The following is a 22,097-nucleotide window of genomic DNA, read 5'->3' as shown; positions in this document are numbered from 1 at the left end:
CTTTAAGTGGCTGCTTCCACAAAGCTGTCAGCCTCAGGTTGCTGTAGTTCGATCCCCACAACACTCCAGCCAGCCAAACCTGCCCTGAAGGCATTAGGAGAAAAAAAAAAAAATCCCTACAGAATGTGAAGAAAAAAATGAAGAATATGTAAAAAATTGGAATAAACAATTACATATTTTTACATAGAAATTTAGAAATCTAACCATATACAGCATTGTAGCAGGACAGTCCTATGACATTTTTTTTCTTGTCTGTTGTTTTTATTTATTACCCTTTTATTCTTTTAACAAACAATTACTTCAGAGACAATATAGCAGTAATTGTTACAACACGTCAAGCAGTGTGTATTTAAAATACCAGAATGACAGGCATTCCAAGTATGACCCTAGTATTACACATTACTGTCTTCAGTGCGGTTGCTTAGTTCACAGGTATTAGCACATATAGTTAGTCAGGGTGAGAATCCTACCAATTAACTGGTAGTTTCAAAAACGTGGTGAAGATTCTCAGGATCATTGCCTTACCCATCTTGTGCATATAAATGTATAGCTTTGCCCCCGCTCATGTTTCCTAGCTTTTCTCCTCATTGTTTAATCCTTAAGTTCTCGCTTTTTTTTTTTTTTTTTTTTGGGTACAATGGGCTTTATTGATGGTGTGCAAGGGCAGCGAGCCAGGGATCCCAAGGCCCTTCCCCTTCTAGGGGGCCTAGGATGGAAGCTGTGAGGGGGAGATTCTCAGTATCGGGGCTGAGTAGGGCAGTGATGACTTCTACAGCGTGGCCTCTCCATCCCTCTGGTCTCGCTGGGCTGTGGTGGTGGGGGCCACTTACTCCTTGGAGGCCATGTGGACCATGAGGTCCACCACCCTGTTGCTGTAGCCGAACTCATTGTCATACCAGGAAATGAGCTTCACAAAGTGATCATTCAGGGCAATGCCAGCCCCAGCATCAAAGGTGGAAGAGTGGCTGTCACTGTTGAAGTCGCAAGACACAACCTGGTCCTCAGTGTAGCCCAGGATGCCTTTGAGGGGACCATCTGAGGCCTGCTTCACCACCTTCTTGATGTCGTCGTATTTAGCCGTTTTCTCCAGGCGACAGGTCAGATCCACCACCGACACATTGGGAGTGGGCACACGGAAGGCCATGCCTGTGAGCTTCCCGTTCAGCTCTGGGATGACCTTGCCCACAGCCTTGGCAGCACCAGTGGATGCAGGGATGATGTTCTGGGCAGCCCCACGGCCATCACGCCACAGCTTCCCAGAGGGGCCGTCCACAGTCTTCTGAGTGGCAGTGATGGTGTGCACTGTGGTCATGAGTCCCTCCACAATGCCAAAGTTGTCATGGATGACCTTTGCCAGTGGGGCTAAACAGTTGGTGGTACAGGAAGCATTGCTGACGATCTTGAGGGAGTTGTCGTACTTTTCGTGATTCACAGCCATCACAAACATGGGGGCATTGGCAGAAGGGGCAGAGATGATGACCCTTTTGGCACCACCCTTCAGGTGAGCCCCAGCCTTCTCCATGGTAGTGAAGACACCAATGGACTCCACCACATACTCAGCGCCAGCATCACCCCACTTGATGTTGGCGGGATCTCGCTCTTGGAAGATGGTGATAGCCTTTCCGTTGATGGAGAGCTTCCCGTTCTCAGCCTTGACAGTGCCATTGAACCTGCCATGGGTGGAATCGTACTGGAACATGTAGACCATGTAGTTGAGGTCAATAAAAGGGTCATTGATGGCCAGAACCTCGACCTTGCCAGAGAGAATAGCAGCCCTGGTGACCAGGCGTCCAATACGGCCAAATCCGTTCACTCCGACCTTCACCATCTTGTCTGGATCGCTGCTGGCTGTTCGGGAAGATCTGCTATCGGCGGACGCACGGGAGCGCACAGGAGCAGAGAGCCTCGCTTTCTTTTTACTTGTGTTATACCTTTCTATTTGTATTTCTTTTGAGTTCTTACACTAGGGAGACTATATGATATTTACACATGTGTGTCTGGTTTATTTCAATTATGAGTATATCTTCAAGTGACATCCATTTCAATATAAAGGCTTTGAGTTTTTCATTCGTTATAGCTGAGTAATACTTCATTGTATAAAAATACCACATCTCTTTCATTCATTCCTCAGGTGACGGGCATATTGGTTGTTTTCAAGATTTGACTATCACAAATTGTGCTGCTATAAACATAGGCACACATATAACACTATGATATGATGCTTTCAGTTCCTCTAGGAAAATTCCCAGTAGAGGAATAGCTGGTTTGAATGGGATTTCCAGTCCTAGTTTTCTAAGGAGTCTCCACTCTGATTTTCATAATGGTTGCACCAGTCTACATTCCCACGAGCAGTGGAGAAGGGTTCCTTTTGCCCCACAGCTTCCTTTGTTGTTGGTTAATTTCTTTATGATAGGCATTCTTTCTGGGGTAAGATGGTAGCTCAGTGTTGTTTTAATTTGCATTTCATGGATGGCTAGGAATGTGAAGCATTTTTTCATATATTCGCTTCTATAATTTCATTGTCTGAGAAGTGTGTATTCATCTCAGAAGCCCATTTCTGGATTGGGTCTTTAAATTTTGTGGCCCTAAAGTTTTTTAGTTCTTTATAAATTCTAGAGAGAAGACCCTTGTCTAAGTGTGTAATAGTTAAGATTTTTTTCCACATTTGCACGTTGTCTTTTCACTCTGTTGGCAATTATTTTGACATGCAAAAACTTCTCAATAACAGAAGGTCACAGTTGTTAGTTCTTTCAAGTGTAACCCATGAAGTTTGATTTTTGTTCGTGAACTGTTTGCCTACCCCTATGTCTTCAAGAGTTCCTCCTACTTTCTCTTCCAGGAGATTTAGTGTTTCTGTTTTAATGTTTAGATCTTTAAGTCATTTTGACTTTAGTTTAGTACATGGTGAAAAACCTGGGTGCACTTTTAGTTTTCAGCATGTAGTGAGCCAGTTTTTCCAGTAACATTTATTAAAGAGTATCTTTCTTTGAGTAAGCATGTTTGCTCCTTCGTCAAAGACAAGGTGGCTGAGTGTGTTTATAGTGACTTCTCCATCTTCTAATCTATTCCATTGACCCTCAATTCAATTATTTTTCCCAATATCATGCTGATTTTATCGCAGTAGCTTTCTACTATAATTTCAATCACTAATTGTAATGCCCCCTGCCTTGTCTTTGTTGCACAGGATTGCCTTTGCTATCTAGGTCTTTTCTGGTTCCAAATAAAGTTTAGAATTGCTTTCTCTACGTCTGTGCAGCATGTTTGTAGTATTTTGATAGGGATTGCATTAAATCTATGTAACAATTTTGGGAGTATGGCCATCTTCACAATGTTTGTTCTTCCTATCCAGGAGTAGGGAATATCTTTCCATTTTCTAAAATCTTCTATGATCTCTTTTTTCAGAGTAATTTTTATTGAATAGATCTTTGATTTCTTTTGTTAGATGATTTCACAGGTATTTCATTTTCTGCAATGCAATTCTAAAATGTATTGTTTCTCTAATTTCTCTCAGTGTGTTTGTTATCTGTGTAGAAGAATGCTATTGACTTTTGGGTATTGGCTTTGTATCCTGCTATGCTACTGAATTTGTGTATTCTAGTAGCTTCTTGGTAGAGTTTTTTGGGTCTTCCAAGTAAAGTATCATGTCATCTACAAATAACAATAGTTTAACTTCTTCTTTACCTATTCTTATTTCTTTTGTCTCTCTTGTCTAATGGTTCTAGTTAAGGATTCCAGAACTATATTAAATAGGAGGGTGATAGAGGATATCCTTATCTTGTACCAGATCTGAGAGTAAAAGATTTCATTTTTCCCCATTTAGAATTATGTTAGCCATTGGGTGGTCTTAGATGGCTTTTATCAGATTAAGGTCCAGGCCATTTATTCCAATTTTCTGTAGGACTTTGAACATGAATGAATGTTAGACTCTGTCAAAAGCCTAAAAAATGACTAAAGCCTAAAAAAAAAAAAAAAAAGTTTTATTCTTTAAAAAAAATTAATGCCTATCTGTATTGCCTTCCTAACTTTGGAGAAATCTTTGCACTTGGTATGTGTTAAGACAACTTCTGCTGCTGTGGAAGCCAAAGGAGGGCATTGGAAAATCTTCTCCCCTCTGCCCTCAGTTACAGTGAGCAAATAATGCACAGGAACTGAGTTCAAGTAATAGGATTCACCTGCCTGGCCTTTGAATCTTGAAAGGGGCCAATGAGCTCACTGAAGGCAGGAGTGGTGAAGAAGTTGGGTGGTAACTTAAGAGGCCTTCCAACATACAGTGGCAGGCATCGAGGAAGAAGGAGAGAGACCAGCTTATGTCACAATCAAGATGCAACTGGGAGGCTATCCTGAGTCAGAAGCATGTGGTAGAAACAAACACCTGTTTTTATAATATGTTTTAGGATGGACTGGGGGATGGGATCAGCTGATTAGGTAATACAGCTACTAAGTATTCACAGTGGGTTTCACACCGTGAAGGTTATCAGACTGACAAGAAAAGATAGAAATTAAATAGGAAGAGGGATAGGATGTGAGTCTAGAACCGGCCATTTTGGGAGGATGGGCTAGAGAAAGTATCAATAATAACTAAACTTTCTTTTTCAGAGAAGTGTCAGGCTCACAGCAGACTAGAAAGTACAGAGAGTCCCCATACCTCCTCTGTCCCTGCATAGGCCTAGCCTTTGCCACTGTTGACTTCCCACACCACAACAGTCCATTTGTCACAAATGATGTCTCTCTACTGACCCTATTATTCAGAGCCCCTGGTTCACATTAGGGATCACTCTTAGAGATGTGTGTCATTATATATCTGTCATGTGTCTGTCCCAGTAGTGTCACAGAGTAGTTCACTGCCCTCCAAGTTCCATGTTTTCAGCCTTTTCATCCCTCCCTTTCCTCAGCACCTGAAATTCACTCAGCTTTTTACTGTCTCCTTATTTTTTCCTTTTACTAACTGTCATATATTTGGAATCATACAGCATATAACCTTTTAAGATTGGTTTTTTCACTAAGTTATAAGCATTTAGGTTTTTTCCCATGTCTTTTCTGTCTTTGTAGCTCATTTCATTCTAGCACTGAGTTACACTCCATGTCTACAGGTACCAGACATTACCTGCTCACCTATTGAAGAACGTCTTGGCTGCTTCCAGGTTTTGCCAATTACCAATAAATAAATACCAGATTTACCAAGCAGTGCTTGGGAGCCATTGTTAGTCCCACTCTTTTCCTCAGTGCCACACTTGCACCATCAGCCTGACTTGTGGAAATTCCCTTTCAAATACTTGTCAAGTCTGTCCACATCCATTTGCTTGCCCTAAGCATAATGGCTGTCACTGCTTACCTCTACTTCTGCAGTGCCTTTCCTGCTTCCTTTCTTGATTGCCTTCTGTCCTTCCTTCATCTAGAGATCAGTGTAGTCCTTGTGAGATACAAATGTGATTAACTGTAGGAACCGGGGAGATGGTTCAATGGAATAAGTGCTTCCCTAGCAAGCACAAGGGCCTGAGTTCAATCCTAGTTCCACCAAAAAAAAAAAAAAAAAATGTGGTTAACTCTATCCTCACTTAAGATCTTTCCATCAGTTCCCCAGTCTGGCGCCTTCCCAACCTGCAAGGCCTCTCTGTCTGCTTTGCAAGCCTCATTTCCCCTACAGCACTACACAACAGTACTGATAGTCTTTCTTCTCTTGTTGCCGTTTTTGTTGTTTGCTTTGGAATATTTTTGCCTTGCCTCTTTTTAAGATTTCTAGGTAGAATTCAAATGTTCTGCACTCCAAGAGACTTCTCATGTGCATCCTGTCTAACGCGGGCACTTTTTCCATGTCTTTCCTGTCTTCATAGCTCATTTCTTTCAAGCACTGTGTTAGTTATACTCCATGTCTAGAGGTACCAGACATTACCTGTAATACAATTAATATGCTTAATTTCATTTTTTCTTCATAATACTGATCATATTTTACATTATCATATTTATTTACTTATTTGGATTTTACTTGATTTTCCTAAAAGTTAAGCTCTGTAATACCAAGACCACATAGAGATACTGCAGAAATATTTAATAAATGACTATTTCTCCCACTAACTTTGTGTTCTTAGACTAGTTTAAAAATTTCTTGAAGCATCTTTTTTTTTTAATCAGAAAGATTTTGACGTGTAACTTAATGACTTTTAGCATTCCTATGCCCTGAGTGTCTCAAAAAAGGAAGAGAACAAAGGCAATACCATAATAGAAAGTTTATTGCGGCTGGGGAGATGGCTCAGTGGAGTAAGCGCTTCCCTGGCAAGTGCAAAGGCCTGAGTTCAATCCCCAGTTCCACCAAAACAACAACAAAAAAGAAAGGTTATTGCAAGATGACAGACATGAAGAAAAAGAATCCTAATCTTGCAGGTTGTTAACTAATTAAAAGAGACTTGTTACATCTACATATACTGACCTAGGAGGATGTCCATGGTATTTTTTTGTAAAATGGTAGTAAAAGCAAGTGAAAGTAATATCCCAATTTTGTTTAAAAATTTATGCTACGTATATAAATTTTTTATACTTTTGATAAAAGTGTGAATGGATACGCTCCTGGGACCTAATAATGATGGCTTCAAAAAGCAAAGGAAAATTTTTTATCATTTTCTTCATATAGTTTTATATTATTTGGCTTGTTAAAAGAAACAAGCATTACAGCTCTTTTATTAGGTGATGGTATTAGGTACTGAACCTGAGAAGCACATGATAGATAAGTGCTTTGCCAGAGCTATATCCCTAGCTTTTGATTTGTGTATTGTGAAGGTCTAGCTTAATTTTCAAGGTTGTCTTTAAACGTGCAATCATCCTACCTCAGCCTCCAAAGTGGCTGTGATTAGACGCATGCACCACCACACAAAGCTGGGGCTCTTTTTTTTTTTTTTTTAATCAAATACAAAGAGAACAAAAAGGTGACAGTAACACATGAAGTTCTAGTTGTGCACATAATTTTTTTTTTAAAGCACAGGTTTTCCCCTCCAGGAAGTTCCAGGGGGGAGATAGATAGATAGATAGATAGATAGATAGATAGATAGATAGATAGGAAGAGAGTGGTAAAATACTATTTTTCTTACTGACTAGGTTACGTATGGACTTGATACTCTAATGTACATATGGTTAGAAGAAACTAGAGTAGGCTCAAGGCTCTCTACCCTTAATCCAAACCCAAATACTGGGATGTGTATTACCAGCTGTCTGAGATAGAGGGGGCAAGAGACCAGCACCAGTTCCTGATGCAAGCAGCCTGGGAGCCAAGCAGGACTCTGAGGCTAGTTTGCAAGAAGAACTGCACTGTTGCTTGTTATAGTCCTTGAAGAGTATTAATTGGGTGAGCAAGTTTTGACCCAAGCTGGAAGCAAGAACAAATGAAGAAAGCAGCCTCTCCTTTCTGCCGATGTTGCCTGTTGTAGCTGAAAAAAAGCTGAAAAGTGCATTGGATCAGAACCCCATTGAGCAAACAATTTTTTTTTTTTTTTTTAAAAAGGAACCAAAAAATCACAAAATTGGAGAAGTCAAAAAATCTAAAATAGATTGAAGGGGAACTTAAGGTGGTGGCAAGTGTAGGGTTCCTACAGGCACATTTGGGAAGAGAGGGTAGGAGAAATAACCCAAGATAGACCCACTCACATTCTGTGTTCTGCACAGTAGTGAAGAATTGAAGATCTGGGAAAGAAATGAAGACTAAAGGTGGAGGCAGAAAGAGAAAACTTGATGGAGAAATGTCCTGAAGGTCACAGAAAGACAACCTGTCACAAGGGGAAACACTAATCCTAAAGGGATGTTTCGTTTTGTTTTGTTTTTCTCTGAAGCAAAAGAAAGAATATGGTTGCCAACAAAGGAGTATTTGGAAGTGCAAAGTTGTGCATCTTAATCTCTGTAAAACAATAAGTGAGATTACCTAATCAATAGAGGGAAGCTCCCAGGCCTTATCCTTCTAGAGATTGAAAGGTAGTTTGTGCTGGCCCCACCCCAGGGGCATGCTGAGATGGCAGTTGAGACTGGATGTGATGGCATGTGCCTGTAATCCCAGCCCTTGGGAGGCTGGAAACAGGGGGATCACTATGAATCGCATCTAGTAGTGAGACTCAGAACACCCTGTAGACCCTTCCCTAAATATACAAAAAAAAAAAAGGAAATGTAGCTCTGTAAACCAGGCCAGTGAAGTAGCTGTGTGTGACTCAGTCCTCACTGAACCACAGACTTACTAAGGGCAGCAGCTTTGTTTTATTTGTAGCATATTTTTACTTTGACTTGCTTTTCATTTTATTTTATATTTACTGTTGTGTCCTCAGTGTCCAACAGGGTATTTAGCACATGGCTACTCTCAATGAATATCTGGATGGATGGATAAAGGAAAGAAGGAAGGATAGAGCTAGTATTTAATGTGCTCATTGAAAGTTTGCTTAATTAAAGTAAGTTACTGTTGACTTAACAAAAGCTTAGATGAAATTCAAAATACTAATTAAGTTAAACCCATAGCTACAACTTGAAAACAGTACTTAAAAATATAGATTGTACCTGTTTTATAGCCCCCAAGTCAGATGGGCTGGCTCTCTTAGGTTAAGGAGTAGCTATGGTATTTTGTCTGGGCAGTACTAGTGAAAAGGGTGAGTTGTGAAATCTCACATGTATCATCCTACTGCTACAGTTCTGAAATCATGTTCAGAAATGTCATACTGAGGTCCATAATTGGGGTCTCCCTGGTTCCAAGGAACCTCCACTTTCTTCCTCTTGACTCCTCATCAGCATATTCATTGAGATTGTTCAGGAATGGCCAAATAGCTCAGCGGATCAAAGGGCCTGCAAGCAGGTGCAGGGGCCAGGGATTCAATCCCTAGGCCTGCCATGCTGGCCCTGTCCCCGGGACACACTGAGGCAGCAATTAAGACTGGGCATGGTGGTGCATGCCTATAATCCCAGCTCTTGGGAGACTAAATAGGTGGATCACTATGAGTCCGATCTATACAGTGAGACCCTGAACACCCTATAGACCCTTCCATATTATACAAAAAGAAAAAGAAAAAAAGAGAGATTGTTCCAATTTCCCTGTTTAAAACAACTGTGACTCCTGTGTTCGAGTTTTATATGTAATAAATGAATTACATACATTTCAAAGAGCAAGGGCTAGAATAGACACTGCTTACAAAAGAAGAAAAGACAAAGGTCAGAATAAAAGGGGAAAAGATGGTTTCTTTTTTTTTTTTCTTTTTTTTTTTTTTTTTTCTTTTTTTTTTTTTTTTTGGTGGAACCGAGGATTGAACTCAGGCCCTTATACTTGCCAGGCAAGCGCTTATTCTACTGAGTCGTCTCCCCAGCCCCCATAAAAGGGAAAAAGATGGGAAGAGGAGATAGCTCAGTGGTCTAAGGACCTGCCTGTCAAACACAAGAACCCAGGTTCAATCCCCAGTACCATATGCCATGCTGGCCCCAAAAGGGCACGCCACACCAGCCCCTAAACTGGCATGGTGTTGTGCACCTGTAATCCCAGCTCTGGGGAGGCTGAGACAAGAGGATCACTACAAGTCTGAGCTGCATAACGAGACCCTGCACCAAATAAATAAATAAATAAATAAGAAACTATGATTTAGTCATTCATACAATTAGATGTTGCAGGGCTGTTGTGGCTCAGTGATAGTGCACGTGTTTACATTGTAAGAGACACAAAGGTATGCAGGTGTAGAGGTTCATTAATCATAAGTATGTGTAGAGCACCCACACTATCCAGAGAGAAGTCCAAATAGAGGCTAGTAAAGTGTGACTTGTTCTTTGCGACCCTCTATGATTCCTTTCATAATTTTTTTTTTCTGTATTTGGTACAGTGTGTACAGGGTATACAGGGTCTCACAACATAGCTTGGACTCATAGTGATCCTCCTGTTTTCAGCCTCCCAAGTGCTGGGATTACAGCTCTGCGCAACCACACCTAGTCTCAATCGCCCTCACCGTGCGCCCTGTGGGTGGGCCCAGCTCAGCACACGGAGTATCCCAAGCTGATGCACAAGCACTTTAGGCTGCTGAGCTATCAGGCCAGCCCTTCCCTTCATAAATTTTAATGCGGTCTGACTTTGATTTAAAATCAGTGAATATATATATTTTGAAAGCAACTTCAAATAATTCTAAAACAGATGCTTCACCTCTACTTATCAGTGAATTTTAGGAGTTTACAGCTTTCTTCTTGCTGCTGAGAATGCTAGTGGGACCAAATTATTTTCCAGTGTTGCTTTTGGTGGGTAGGAACCATCACAGTGGAAGCCCTGACCCCTTGAACCATACCAGCCGCAGATGAGCAAAGAAGGAACTAGATTTCAAAATATTTCGTTTTCAGATGTTATTTGCTGTGCTGAAGTCATCATACAACATCTGATACTGATTTTGTGATTCTTATTCTTTTTAAAGATTCAGTTTAAAAACATAAACACATTTCCACTCAGTTTTCCCATGAATTGCATCCCTTAATTTAACTCAAAACATCCTGGTCCTGTGGCATTCTGCTCCGTGCCTGCCCTTGCCAGATTTGGAGTACTTGTGGATGCCTGGTGGGGTGCACATAGTGTTTATCTCTTGGAAAAGAGGAAATGGCATTGACTTGTAGTTTAGATACACACTCTACCTCAGGGCAGAGCTAATCAAAAAATTAGTTTGTACACTGAGCTCCCTGTGTAATTGTGAATGTGTCTTTAATGGTACAATAATATTAAGTATCAGGAAATTATCACATAAAACCCATGTTGAATCTTAAGGTAGGGTTGCTTGCATTGTAAGAATTAAATAGCGTTATTCAGGGGTCATAAATTTAGCTATTGCTGGGCATTTGCAGTTAGTTGTTGCTGGGCTTATTGGCACATGCTTGCAATTCTACCACCATCTGGGAGGCTGAGGCAGGAGGATTACAAGTTTGTGCCCAGTAGTTGTTGACAACCACATATTGTTTTAAAGAGTATTTGGCTGCAGATTGAATTAAAATGATAATACATTAGGAAATTGGAAAGGTGTTCTGACATCTGTAGCTATTGTTGACTGTCTGTAATGTCCATAGGCAGCCTGGGAGGGATCATTTGAAAATTTCTCATCCTGCTCTTGGTACTATCTTCCCATCATCCTCCTCTTCCCTGGGTTGTCTGACTACAGTAAAACTGAAGACCCAATTGCTGGCTGTTGCATCCTAGAATATTTATTTGTGCTACAGCAAAATTTGTATTTATATTGATCCTCTATGCCCTTGGGTGAGGAATATAAACATGACCCTTACCCTTGAGGATTTCTCTCACTAGTGAAGGTAGTAGGTATGTAGAACAAGTAAATTACCATGGTGTCTAAAAGAAGGAGAGTAGAGCAGCTAAGTGCTTAGAGGAGCAAGTAAATCATCTTCCCTGGGGCTTTGGAGAGGATGTCACAAATGTGATGACTCTGAACTGGGTCTTAAAAGGTCAGTTACAGTTTTTGACATGAGGAAAGGTGTGCTAGGCAGAAGGTACTGCATGCACAAGGGCTTAGAATTGAACATTTTCAGAAAAGTGCGTAACTCACAGAATGGAAGGAAAGCAGAAGATGCCTTACTTAGCAAGACCCATCTCAAAATAAAAAAGTAAAAAGGAGCTGGAGATGTAGCTCTGTGATAGAACATCCCTGAGTTTAATAACCCAGTAGCATGAATGCACCTGATTGCTAGAAAAGAGAGAATTTGAAAAATTCTTTGTTATATTAATCATCTAATAGGCCGCCAGGCTATTTTTTCTTGTGACTGCATTTTGAAAAATCAGAAGCTTCTAAAGATAGTAAATAAACTAAGAAAATCACTTCTGTAAAACTCAACTGGTGACCTTTTAAAGCCATTGCATCGTTCTTCACCATCCCCACTGCCTGTCTGGATAAAACAGCTCTGATCTGCCTCAACTGGTAAATTTTTGAATATTTTTTGTGGGAAATAAGACTTTTTTTTTTTTTTTTTTTTTTTTTTTTTGTATTTTTAGGGAAGGGTCTACAGGGTGTTCAGGGTCTCACTACTAGATCAGACTTGTAGTGACCTGCCTATTTACAGCCTCCCAAGTGCTGGGATTACAGGCACATGCCACCACGCCCACTCTCAATTGCTATCTCAGTGCACCCTGTGGGTGGGGTCAGCATGGCATGAATGGGATTGAACCCCTGGTCCCTGCACCTACTTGCAAAGCACTTACAGAAATAGAGTGTATCTATATACAAGAACAGAATATACAAAAAATAGACCAGATGTGTAAAATAAAAACAGGCTGCAAAGTTCTTTGGAACAAACAAACATAGTCACTGTAAAAGGACATGATAAATATCCCACTAGTGAATAAAGACAATTTCTTGGAGCTGTTAGAAAATCAAAAGAAAATAAAGTTATTTTGGTGTAAGAATTCACACATACCAAAAGAAATAACTGGATTTTTTAAAAGCTATAATGCCATGTCATTTTAGAAGACAAAATTTCTTGAGTTTGCTCACCAATACATGATGAACCACCTTAATAACCAAATGAAAAAAAAAAATATGCCATCAGTTTATGCTAATAAGAAGGGGAAGACTTTAATTAAAGAATGTCCTTGATGTTTATTAGGCTTAATGAAGCAAATGGCTGAGCAATGCAGAGTTACTTTACAGACACACACAAGCACACACAAGAGTGAGTCTAGGTCAGAATCGGGGTGGTGCTGCTCAGCATGAACAGTGAACTGAGCATGGTGGCAAAGCTTTGTAGGAAGAGCTGTCTACTTGCACATGCAGAATTCTAAGGTTTCCTAGTAAGTTTAAGAAATTGAGCACTCTGAAATGTTTCCAATACTGACACTTCTCTGATGACATCCTTTCTGCATCTGTATAGAGGTTGCAAGTTTTTTCAAACTTTTATAGGAGGCCCAAAGATATGACATGCAGGAAGTCATATCTTTGGGCCATGTCAAAAATATATTGGACTATTTGACAGTAGCATGTCAAAAATATATTGGACTATTTGTTCTCTAGCATTATGGGCTGTTACTGAGAGCTTCCAGAGATTATTGACGTACTCTTTTAAACATAAAGAAGGATGGTGAATTAGTGATCAGCTGACACTGATTTGTAAATTTGAATTTCCCCACTCAAGTTTATTAATTACATACACAAGGTTTTAAGAATCCTTTCTAAAGAGCTTCAAAGAAAAAAAATTATAGACATGTGTACTTCATTTTTGAACTAATAGTTTGGTTATTTTCTAAGAAAACCTGTATCCCAAAACCATTTGGGCTGGGGTGATTATGCCCCCAAAAGAAAAATATACTCTTAAAATTTCAAAGGAAGAACAAAGTTCTTTTAGAGTAGAAGAGAAGATCATGAACTTTCTAAAAAGGATTCTGATTACAGAAGGAATAGTACTGAGAATTAACAAACGGGACCATATCAAGTAAAATATCTTTGCACACTTAAAATTAAAACAACCAACAGAGTGAAAAGAAACCTACAGAATGAGTTTTGAGAGCTGTTCTTCAGACAGAGGACTCATATCTAGAATATATAAAGCGCTGAGAAAGTTAGACCCCACCTGGAATCAACACTTCACAGAAGAAGTAGAAATGGCCAATAAATACGCAAAAGAAATGCTCATTGCTGACCAGTAGGGAAATGCAAATGAAAACAACACTGAGATTCCATTTTACCTGTGAAAAAATGGCTGTCATCAAGGAATCACTAATAAAAGTACTGTCTAGCCTGTCAGAGAAAAGGGACCCTTTTACATTGTTAATGGGAATACGAATGAGTACTGTCTCTATGAAAGTCAGTATGGAGATTTTCAAACAACTAAAATTAAACATTTCATTTGAGGATTGTGGAGATAGCTTGGTGGTCTAAGCGCCTTCCTGGCTAGCTCAAGGACCCAGGTTCTAACCCCAGTACCATATCCCATGCCCATGCCAGCCACTAAAACCAGGGGTGGTGGCGCGTGCCTGTCTTTGCCTAGAATCCCAGCTCTGGAGAGGCTGAGACAGGAGGATCACTATGAGTCTGAGCTGTATAGTGAAATCCTGTACCTAATAAATTAAATAAATAAATAAATAAATTATTTTTAAAAAATTCCTTTGACCTTTCTAAGTATTGTCACAAAAGAATTGGAAACATATTATAGAGATAAATGCATACCCATGTAGTTCATTATAGCTAAATATTGAAATCTGTATGTCCATCAACTGATGAATACATTTAAGCGTGTGTTATTCACACACAAAGGTGTGAGTACTGAGTAGTTGAGTAACTATAAAGAAAGATAAACTTGAGTCCCTGATAGGAAAATGGATATACCTTGAGACCATACTGTGAAGTGAAATGAATTGGACCCACAAGCTTAAATAACGCATAGTTCTTTTATGTGAGAAACCCAAATTATAAACAGAAAAATAAAATATAGGTAATAGAAAGTAAGGAGCTAGATTTTTCTCCAATGGAAAGGGGAAGAAGAGATGAAGAAGGAGAGAGGAGGGGATTAAAAAAGAACTAAAATGAGTTATGTACATGTACCAACTCCACACAAGGAATCTACACATTATTTACCGCAAACATACTAAAAATAGTTTTTAGAAGATTTTTGTTTAAAATGTATTTGGTACAGGGACTCACTATGCAGCTCAGCCTTAGTGATCCTACTATCCCAGGCTCCTCAGTTTTGGGATTACAGGTGTGTGCCACCATGTCCAGTCCCTATGGCCAGCTTAGCTCTCCTAAGTACAGAGCTGTAGAAGATTCTTATTTTTTTAAATAATTCTATTGAGAAGCAAATAGCAATGAGACTGTTTCAAAACTGATTAGTAGGGCAGTTTCAATAATTTATACTTTGCATATTATCTTCTTAGTGGTTATTCATAGTACAGGATGCAGACATGATATCCTGTCCACAAACACTGTTAGTACAAATCTTTCCATTCATTGAATTAAGATGTCACAGGACTGTCCTGCTACAGCGCTGTATATGGTTAGATTTCTAAATTTCTGTGTAAAAATATGTGTTTATTCATATTCTTTACTTATTGTTCATTTTTTAAATTTTTTCCCCATATACTGTAGGGACTTAAAGTTTAATATATCAATACTTGAGGGAAAATACCTGTTCCATGTTATGCCTAAGATGTTTGATATTCAGACAGATAGTGAGGTTAAGCTTAACAGCCTAGGTTGTGTGGTAATAACAATAAACTTCTCTTCTAGAAGGTTAACAACCTAAGTTTACAGACCAAAAATTAGAGAAATAGAAGGGCTGCAAGGACAGTCAACATTTTGACCCTAGCCTTTCAAGGTCAGTGAAGCCTTAGGACATAGGAGAACCTATACTGTAACATCATGTAACTCAGTTGTTTCCCAAATTTTCTGATCAAGGAGATTATGGGGCCACAGAGCAACATGATCAGTGTCATAGAGTGTGCCTAAGTAGAGTCACAGAGAAGGAAAACATTCTCTCAGGCATTCACAGAGAGCAAATTGTTCACGGCAATGGCCATGACTCATCCATATGGCTGACACTGACAAAGGATCTGCAAACTGTGGCACAGGATTACAGGATAAATACTGAGGATACTTGACTGACTTTATCAGATACAAAAGTTACATTTCTTGTTATATAGGTCTTGCTTTATCTTGGTCTTAACCATCCAGTAGAAAAATATAAAAACAAGGTATATAAAGTAAAGCCATATTAATATGCTGAGCTGTGAAAGGCTCAAGTCAATAACTTCTGCAGATAGCCCACTACTATTTTGGACTGCTGGACTGTGTTGGATTGCTTTGCTGAATTTACACATCTATAGTATTTAGATGCCAATGGAATACCCATCTCTGACATGACTAAACAAAAAAGAGGATACAAAGGAAGGACCATGTTGCATCTGAATATACAGAATAGTTAAGACAGATATAGAGCTACCTTCTCTTAATTCAATGAGAAGAAAGATTTGTACTAATAGTGTTTGGACAAGATATCCTGTCTGCATCTTGTAATATGGATAACCACTAAGAAGAAACCGATGTACAATGTAATAATTATTGAAGCTGTCCTATTAATCAGTTTTGAAACTGTCTCATGCTGTTTGTTTCTCAATAAATAAAAGAATTATTTAAAAAAAGGAATTAAGAGAAAGTGGCTGTATATCTATCCTATCTATTTTGAATATACAGATACACCGTGGTCCTTTGTTTGTATCCCCTTTTTTTGTTTATTTTTGTCAGAAATGGGTATTCCATTGTCATTTAAATATTGTATGTGTGTGAATTCAGCAAAATATTCCAATATAGTCCAGTAGTGGGTTATCTGTAGAAGATTCTATTTAGAGTAGTACAAGACTGGGTGTGGCACGCACCTGTAATCCCAGCACTTGGAAGGCTGAAAACAGAAGAATCACTACAAGTCCGATCTATGTCGTGAGACCCTGTAGACCCTGTCCTAAATACATAAAAATAAATAAACATTTAAAACAAAATCTGACTGGTAGAAAATAAAGAGCTTTTAGGTTGTTTTTTCTTAAGTGTGTATCTTGTGTTACATCAGAAAAGTGATCCAAATCAATTTTTTACCAAAAGGAATAGAGTTCACTATGTTTAAATTTCCATTTTTCTGAATGATCACAGCAGAGACAGTTTCAGAGTTACTATTTAAATGGAACAAATGCATGGAGCAGAGCTAATTGTGTGGTGTAATTTTATGGAATCAGTGCAAATATGACTGTAACACTTTGAATTGATCCCCAAACAAAATAACAGCAAGTTTATCTATGATTCCCCTACCTTGGTTGACCTGGGCTGTTGTTTATTGATGTGGGTGACTCACTCATGCTTCATGCATCTTAGCACCACAAACTGTGTACAGTTATGGTTCGGCCAATTACAGTAGTCAATGCAAAATGCTTTATTTCTGTTCTGTGTTCCCCAGCACTAGGCTGTGCAGCTCTGGAAGAGGAGTTCAGTGGCCCAATGATGGTATTCTAGCCAGATTTTGGATCTGGATAACTTACTGTATCCATTTAAAGCTTCAGTCAAGTGCACTCATTTCCTACGCCTGCTGTAAGAAAGTATCTCACAATGAATGGCTTCAGACAGCAAGAATTCTCCCACCGTTGCAGAAGCGAGGGGTGAGACTTTGAGGTGTTAGTGGAGAATGCTCTCTGCAGCCCCTGGGGAAGGTCTTTCCTTGCCATTTCTTAACATCTGGTGGCTCCTGCAGTCCTTGACCTTCCTGCACGTGGAGCTGCATCCTTCCAAACACTGTCTCAGTCATTAATCACATGGCTTCTGTCTTTGTCACCATGTATCTTATTTTACTTCAAAAAAAAAAAAAAATTGTTGAATGCAGAGGCCACTCTAATCCAGAGTGACTTATTTTAGCTGATTATATCTACAAAGATATGCTTTCCAAGTAAAGTCAAATTCTGAAGTTCCAGGTAGATGTAAATCTGGAGTGAAAACAGTTAAGCCTCTAGACTAATACTATATATACATTTATCTTTCTAGAATTACTGAAGTTGTTATATAAATACTTCTCCCATTTTGGACTTTCAGTTATAGTTTCTAGCAATTACTAATTTCTCTTAGGGTTTTATTTGATCATGATACCAACTCTAATGTTAGGATGCTTAATGGAAAATAGCATGATGCAGGCCTGGGGAGATAGCTCAGCAGCATAGCACCTGCCTGGCAAGAGAAAGGTCCTGAGTTCAGTCCCCCAGTACTTAAAAAAAAAAAAAAAAAAGCATGATATAAAAGTATAGTGTGAACCTGAAGTTTCTCATAAGACTTTTTATTTGCTTAATTAAGGTTGATATGGACATAGTTCTTTCTATGTATTTTAGTGATACATGTTTGAAGTCAGATTGTGGAAGATTTATATATTAAATTAAGGGGACTGGACTTACCTATATAGGTAAGGAAGAACTAGTGCAGAATTACTATTTTGAAGAGACATGTCTGCAGATGGCATGGAAGGGACAATATCAAAAGCTAGTGAAACGGCACAGGTAAGATTAATGGTGTTTCTGACTATACTGGTAAAGATGGAGAAGTGAAATCATACCGAGTCATACCCCTATAGAATTAATGATTAGATGGTGGTAATAACAACTAATATTTATTAAACACATTTTTGTACTCAACACTATTCTGAGGACTTCAGTGCACTTTTGTGCAGTATTCTGATTATCCTATGAAGTAATACTATACACAATTTTATTTCAGGTGAGGAAACCAAGTCACAAATACTTGCTAAAGATCATACAGCTCATGATTAGAGGAGTAGGCTTTGATCCCATAGAATGTATGAAGAAGAGAACAAATTGGGAGTTATTCATGAAATTCAGAGCCTGGATGGCTGAGTATGTCATGAGCCGAAATTAAGAATGCAGAAGCAGAGCAGGTTTGGGAGAAGCTGATCAATTTTTTGTTGTTGTTGTTTTGTTTTGTTTTCTGTATTTTTTTTAGAGAAAGGTGTACAGGGTGTTCAGGGTCTCACTACTAGATTGGACTCATAGTGATACTCCTGTTTATAGCCTCCCAAGAGCTGGGATATAGGCGCATGCCACCACACCAAAATTGCCTTATCAGTGTGCTCTGGGGGCGGGGCTGGCACAGTAGGCCTGGGGATCAAAGCCCCTGCCCCTGAGTCTGCCTAAGCAGGCGCTTTAATCCCTGAGCTATTTGGCTGACCTAGAAGCTGGTCAGTTTGTGAGTCAGTATATTTTGCTTTGCGTGTACTTGTAAGTTTGAAGAGTTTTGGTGGTAAATTCAAATTGATATGTCCAGTAGATCACCATAAATTACTAGAACTATTTAATGTTAATATTCATCTTTTCTGATTAGATGCAATAATGTATTATTGTGTATGTTAAGCAGCTGAGGAGAAGCATGAAAATGAATATTATCTTCTAGTTCTGAAAAGGAAGAATGCCAGTCAAGCGCTTATTCTCCTGAGCCATGTCATTGGCCCAAAGGAAAAATGCCTTGAACAGGGTGAGCAATCTTTGTGATTGTTTAAAAAAAAAAAACAACTTTGTGCCTGTATATTCTTGTGTCCTTTTTACATAAGGATAGGTAACTAAATACCTAATTTGGGACTTTGTGCATTTTTTTAAAGCAAATCAGAGGAGTTTTTGATGAATTTGTAGGCTTTCTGTGGTTGTAAGCAGATTTACTTCATTGTAGATGCCCCTCACTCATCCTCTACGGCATGCTTTCCACCAAATGTGCCCTCACATGGCTCTGACCACAGGGTAGTCTGCGTCAAACCTGGTGGTTTATGGGAATTGCTTTTGTCGAAATGATTAAAGAAAGAAACGCCTGTGAATTTTCCTTCCGCAGCACTGCCTGTTTTCTGTGTCATTTTGGTCTCATTAATCAGTGTTGCAGTAAGTAGACACTGTGCTGTGTATTTTACTGTCCCCAGCACAGCGGCTCCTACATCTCTGCCCTGAGGCTGACACATTGGGGAAAAGGAGAGAGGGAAACCATCAATCTTCCCAGTTGCTCATGTCAGCAGCGATTCCTTCCCCCTTCCTGTTGGCTGTCTTTCTCACCACCTGTGTTTAGAATTAGCACTGAAACTGCTGCCCAGATGAATACGAACCACTGTCCTTGTCACCTGCCCTGGTATGGGCCACCACCTCTCAGTGAAAAAAAAGTACATAAAGCAGTTATCTTTAGCTCCAATAGTGTAGACAAGTAAGTCACGCATCCCTTTAGGGGTTTATAATAACATGAATTAAGGTAGATTTTAGGTAATGCATACTCAACGATAGTTGCAGTGGGTCAAAGTGGTAAAAGCAAACTATCTTGAGTGCATTGTTGTCCTCTCATGGTCCCCTCTGACTTATCTATTGCAGAAATGTATCTATCAGTATTCAAGTTGTATTTTCACTGTTACTATCTATGCTCTTCTTAGCCCCTGTTGCCTCAGTTGCCTCATCTGTAAAATGGTGATGATAGTACAAAGTACTTCAGAATTCTTGCGGATTAAATGAGATAATGCATTCATGGCTCTTCTTGTAGGCCTCCTCACATGGTAGATAACCGACAAATGTTAGTTGTTATCATTAAACTCATTGTTCAAATAAGAAAACAAGTTGAGAGAAGTTAAAGAATGAAAAATACCAAGAGGCATCAAAGGAATTTAAACCTAGTACTTTCATATCCCTAAAAACCATGCCCTTTAAACTATATTGTTTTCATTCTAGTTCAAATTCATAAATAACTTTATATAAAAACTTTATATATTACTTAACCATGTGTTTCTTATGTAAAATTAAAATGGTAATTACTGATACTCCTATTAGTTTGAAATTCATAAAAGCCCAAACATACCAATTAATTTAATCAATCTGGATGCAGGAAGACAAGGCCTATTTTAAAATTTTGATTGAAAAAAATGCTCATATCCTTAAAAGAAAAAGTTAATATAAAAGTGTTGAAAATAAGTCATTACTGGCATTCCCTCAGGAAAGCACCTAGGCATGCATCCTTCATTCCTTTCCAGCATTTATACATGTAATAAAGGTTTACATAGAACCACTGTGGGCTAAAGAAAATCCTTAGGACTTCAGGGAGTTATCGGTATTCTTCTCATTTCAGATGAGGCGATTCTGTAATTTGCCCATGAAAACACACATAGTACCTGTCAGACTGATGTAGACTTGCATGTTCTGGCTCCAAAACCAGCTTCTTCCCACCATCAATATTTAGAGTTCCAAATTCTTATGTATTTGTAGTATTCCATTATATAAAAAGAAAACTGTCATTTAATTCTTCCCCTGCTATTGGACATTAGTCACTTGTAATCCTTTTGTCATTAAATAATCATATGGGAAACACCAGGTATCCTTTATAGTCTTGCGTAGTTCTGTAGGACATATTTCCTGATGCTGAGTGGTTGAATCAAAATAAAACATTTGAAATTCTCACCTTTGTAAATGGTTGGATAATTTATGAAAAGTTTACTGCAGCAGATACAAAGAACTTGATGCTAAGAAACTCCTCACAATCCTCCTAACCATACTATAAAGTAGGTGCTGTTATTAAACTTAGTTTTCAGGGCTCAATTCTAGACTGAGGACTTCCATCCAGTCAGTCTAGCACTAGATCCTGTTTATTTACTATGGTCAAGAACCAAACTTGTTACCACAGTCATTTTACTGCTTGACTTTGTCCTTTTTCTAACTTATGCTAAGGTTGAGCTAACAATGTGATCTGACAGGGTTCTGAACCAATGTGACCACAGTTGAAACAAGCATAGGGCTCTACCTGTTTACAGGTTGTATGCTAATAAAGGGCACTGTGACCAGTTAGAAAGTGTTCTTTGTTTTGTTTTGTTTTGTTTTCACATGGTAGAAGACAAGATAAACAGATCCTGTTTTGTGGTGGGTATGCATATACGGTCATTATACCAGTAACTTACAAATGTTTTTCTGTGTTTTGTGGCTTCATTTTTCTCTATCAATAAAGTTACAGAACACTCAAAATGGACATGAAGTTATTTCACATATTGTATATAAGAATTTCCAGAATCTCAGCTTCACTTGGTTAAGGCCATCTGTTGAGGAGTCCCAGTTTTGGTCAAGCAACTCCTAGCTGTAGGGCCCTCGTACTGCTGCTTGAGTGTTAAATCCAGACTCTTGTAGGAAAGATCAGAAAGACCCGGGGACATTGCCAGACATGAAATGGATAGAAAAGATATCTTTTCAGGCAGAATAATTTTATCTTCTTTCCATGACCATGGTTTAGTAAAAACACATTAGTAGGATAAATCCAGGTTATGTACGCTTTATGAATCCCTGAGTCATAAGGATTTATGGAACTGGACACTGCCAAGTAAGACTACTTAACCATCAAAGATAGTGTCTCTTCTCTCCAATGTAAGGTGGTTACATCAGGTGTCTCCTCTCACCTCCATCCTCTGCTGACCTTCTAGCGGTCAAATGTGATATCTGAACTGCTCTGTGCTAAGGGGCCTCTGGCCACACTAACACATAGTTGTTGCAGAGGTTTTACAACCTTGAAATGTAAATTTACTCCTCAGATTTTTACTCAGTTTCTCTCTCTCTCTCTCTCTCTCTCTCTCTCTCTCTCTCTCTC

The 22,097-nt window shown here is 39.0% G+C and overlaps 2 protein-coding genes across 2 annotated transcripts in view; one reads left to right on the top strand and one right to left on the bottom strand.

Moving 5' to 3' along the window:
• The window catches only part of Wars2 (tryptophanyl tRNA synthetase 2, mitochondrial), a 133,203-nt gene that overhangs the window by 36,327 nt on the left and 74,779 nt on the right, over window positions 1–22,097 (top strand). The window lies entirely within an intron of this gene.
• LOC105740991 (glyceraldehyde-3-phosphate dehydrogenase-like) lies at window positions 631–1,900 on the bottom strand. Its single transcript, XM_012512691.2, has one exon. The coding sequence runs from the start codon at window positions 1,826–1,828 to the stop codon at window positions 827–829; it is 1,002 nt and encodes a 333-aa protein (XP_012368145.1). The 5' UTR covers window positions 1,829–1,900; the 3' UTR covers window positions 631–826.

The sequence above is a fragment of the Octodon degus genome, unplaced genomic scaffold (genome assembly GCF_000260255.1).
Source record: "Octodon degus isolate 3935 unplaced genomic scaffold, OctDeg1.0 scaffold00257, whole genome shotgun sequence".
Classification (NCBI taxonomy): domain Eukaryota; kingdom Metazoa; phylum Chordata; class Mammalia; order Rodentia; family Octodontidae; genus Octodon; species Octodon degus.
This window is presented reverse-complemented; position numbering and strand designations above follow the sequence as displayed.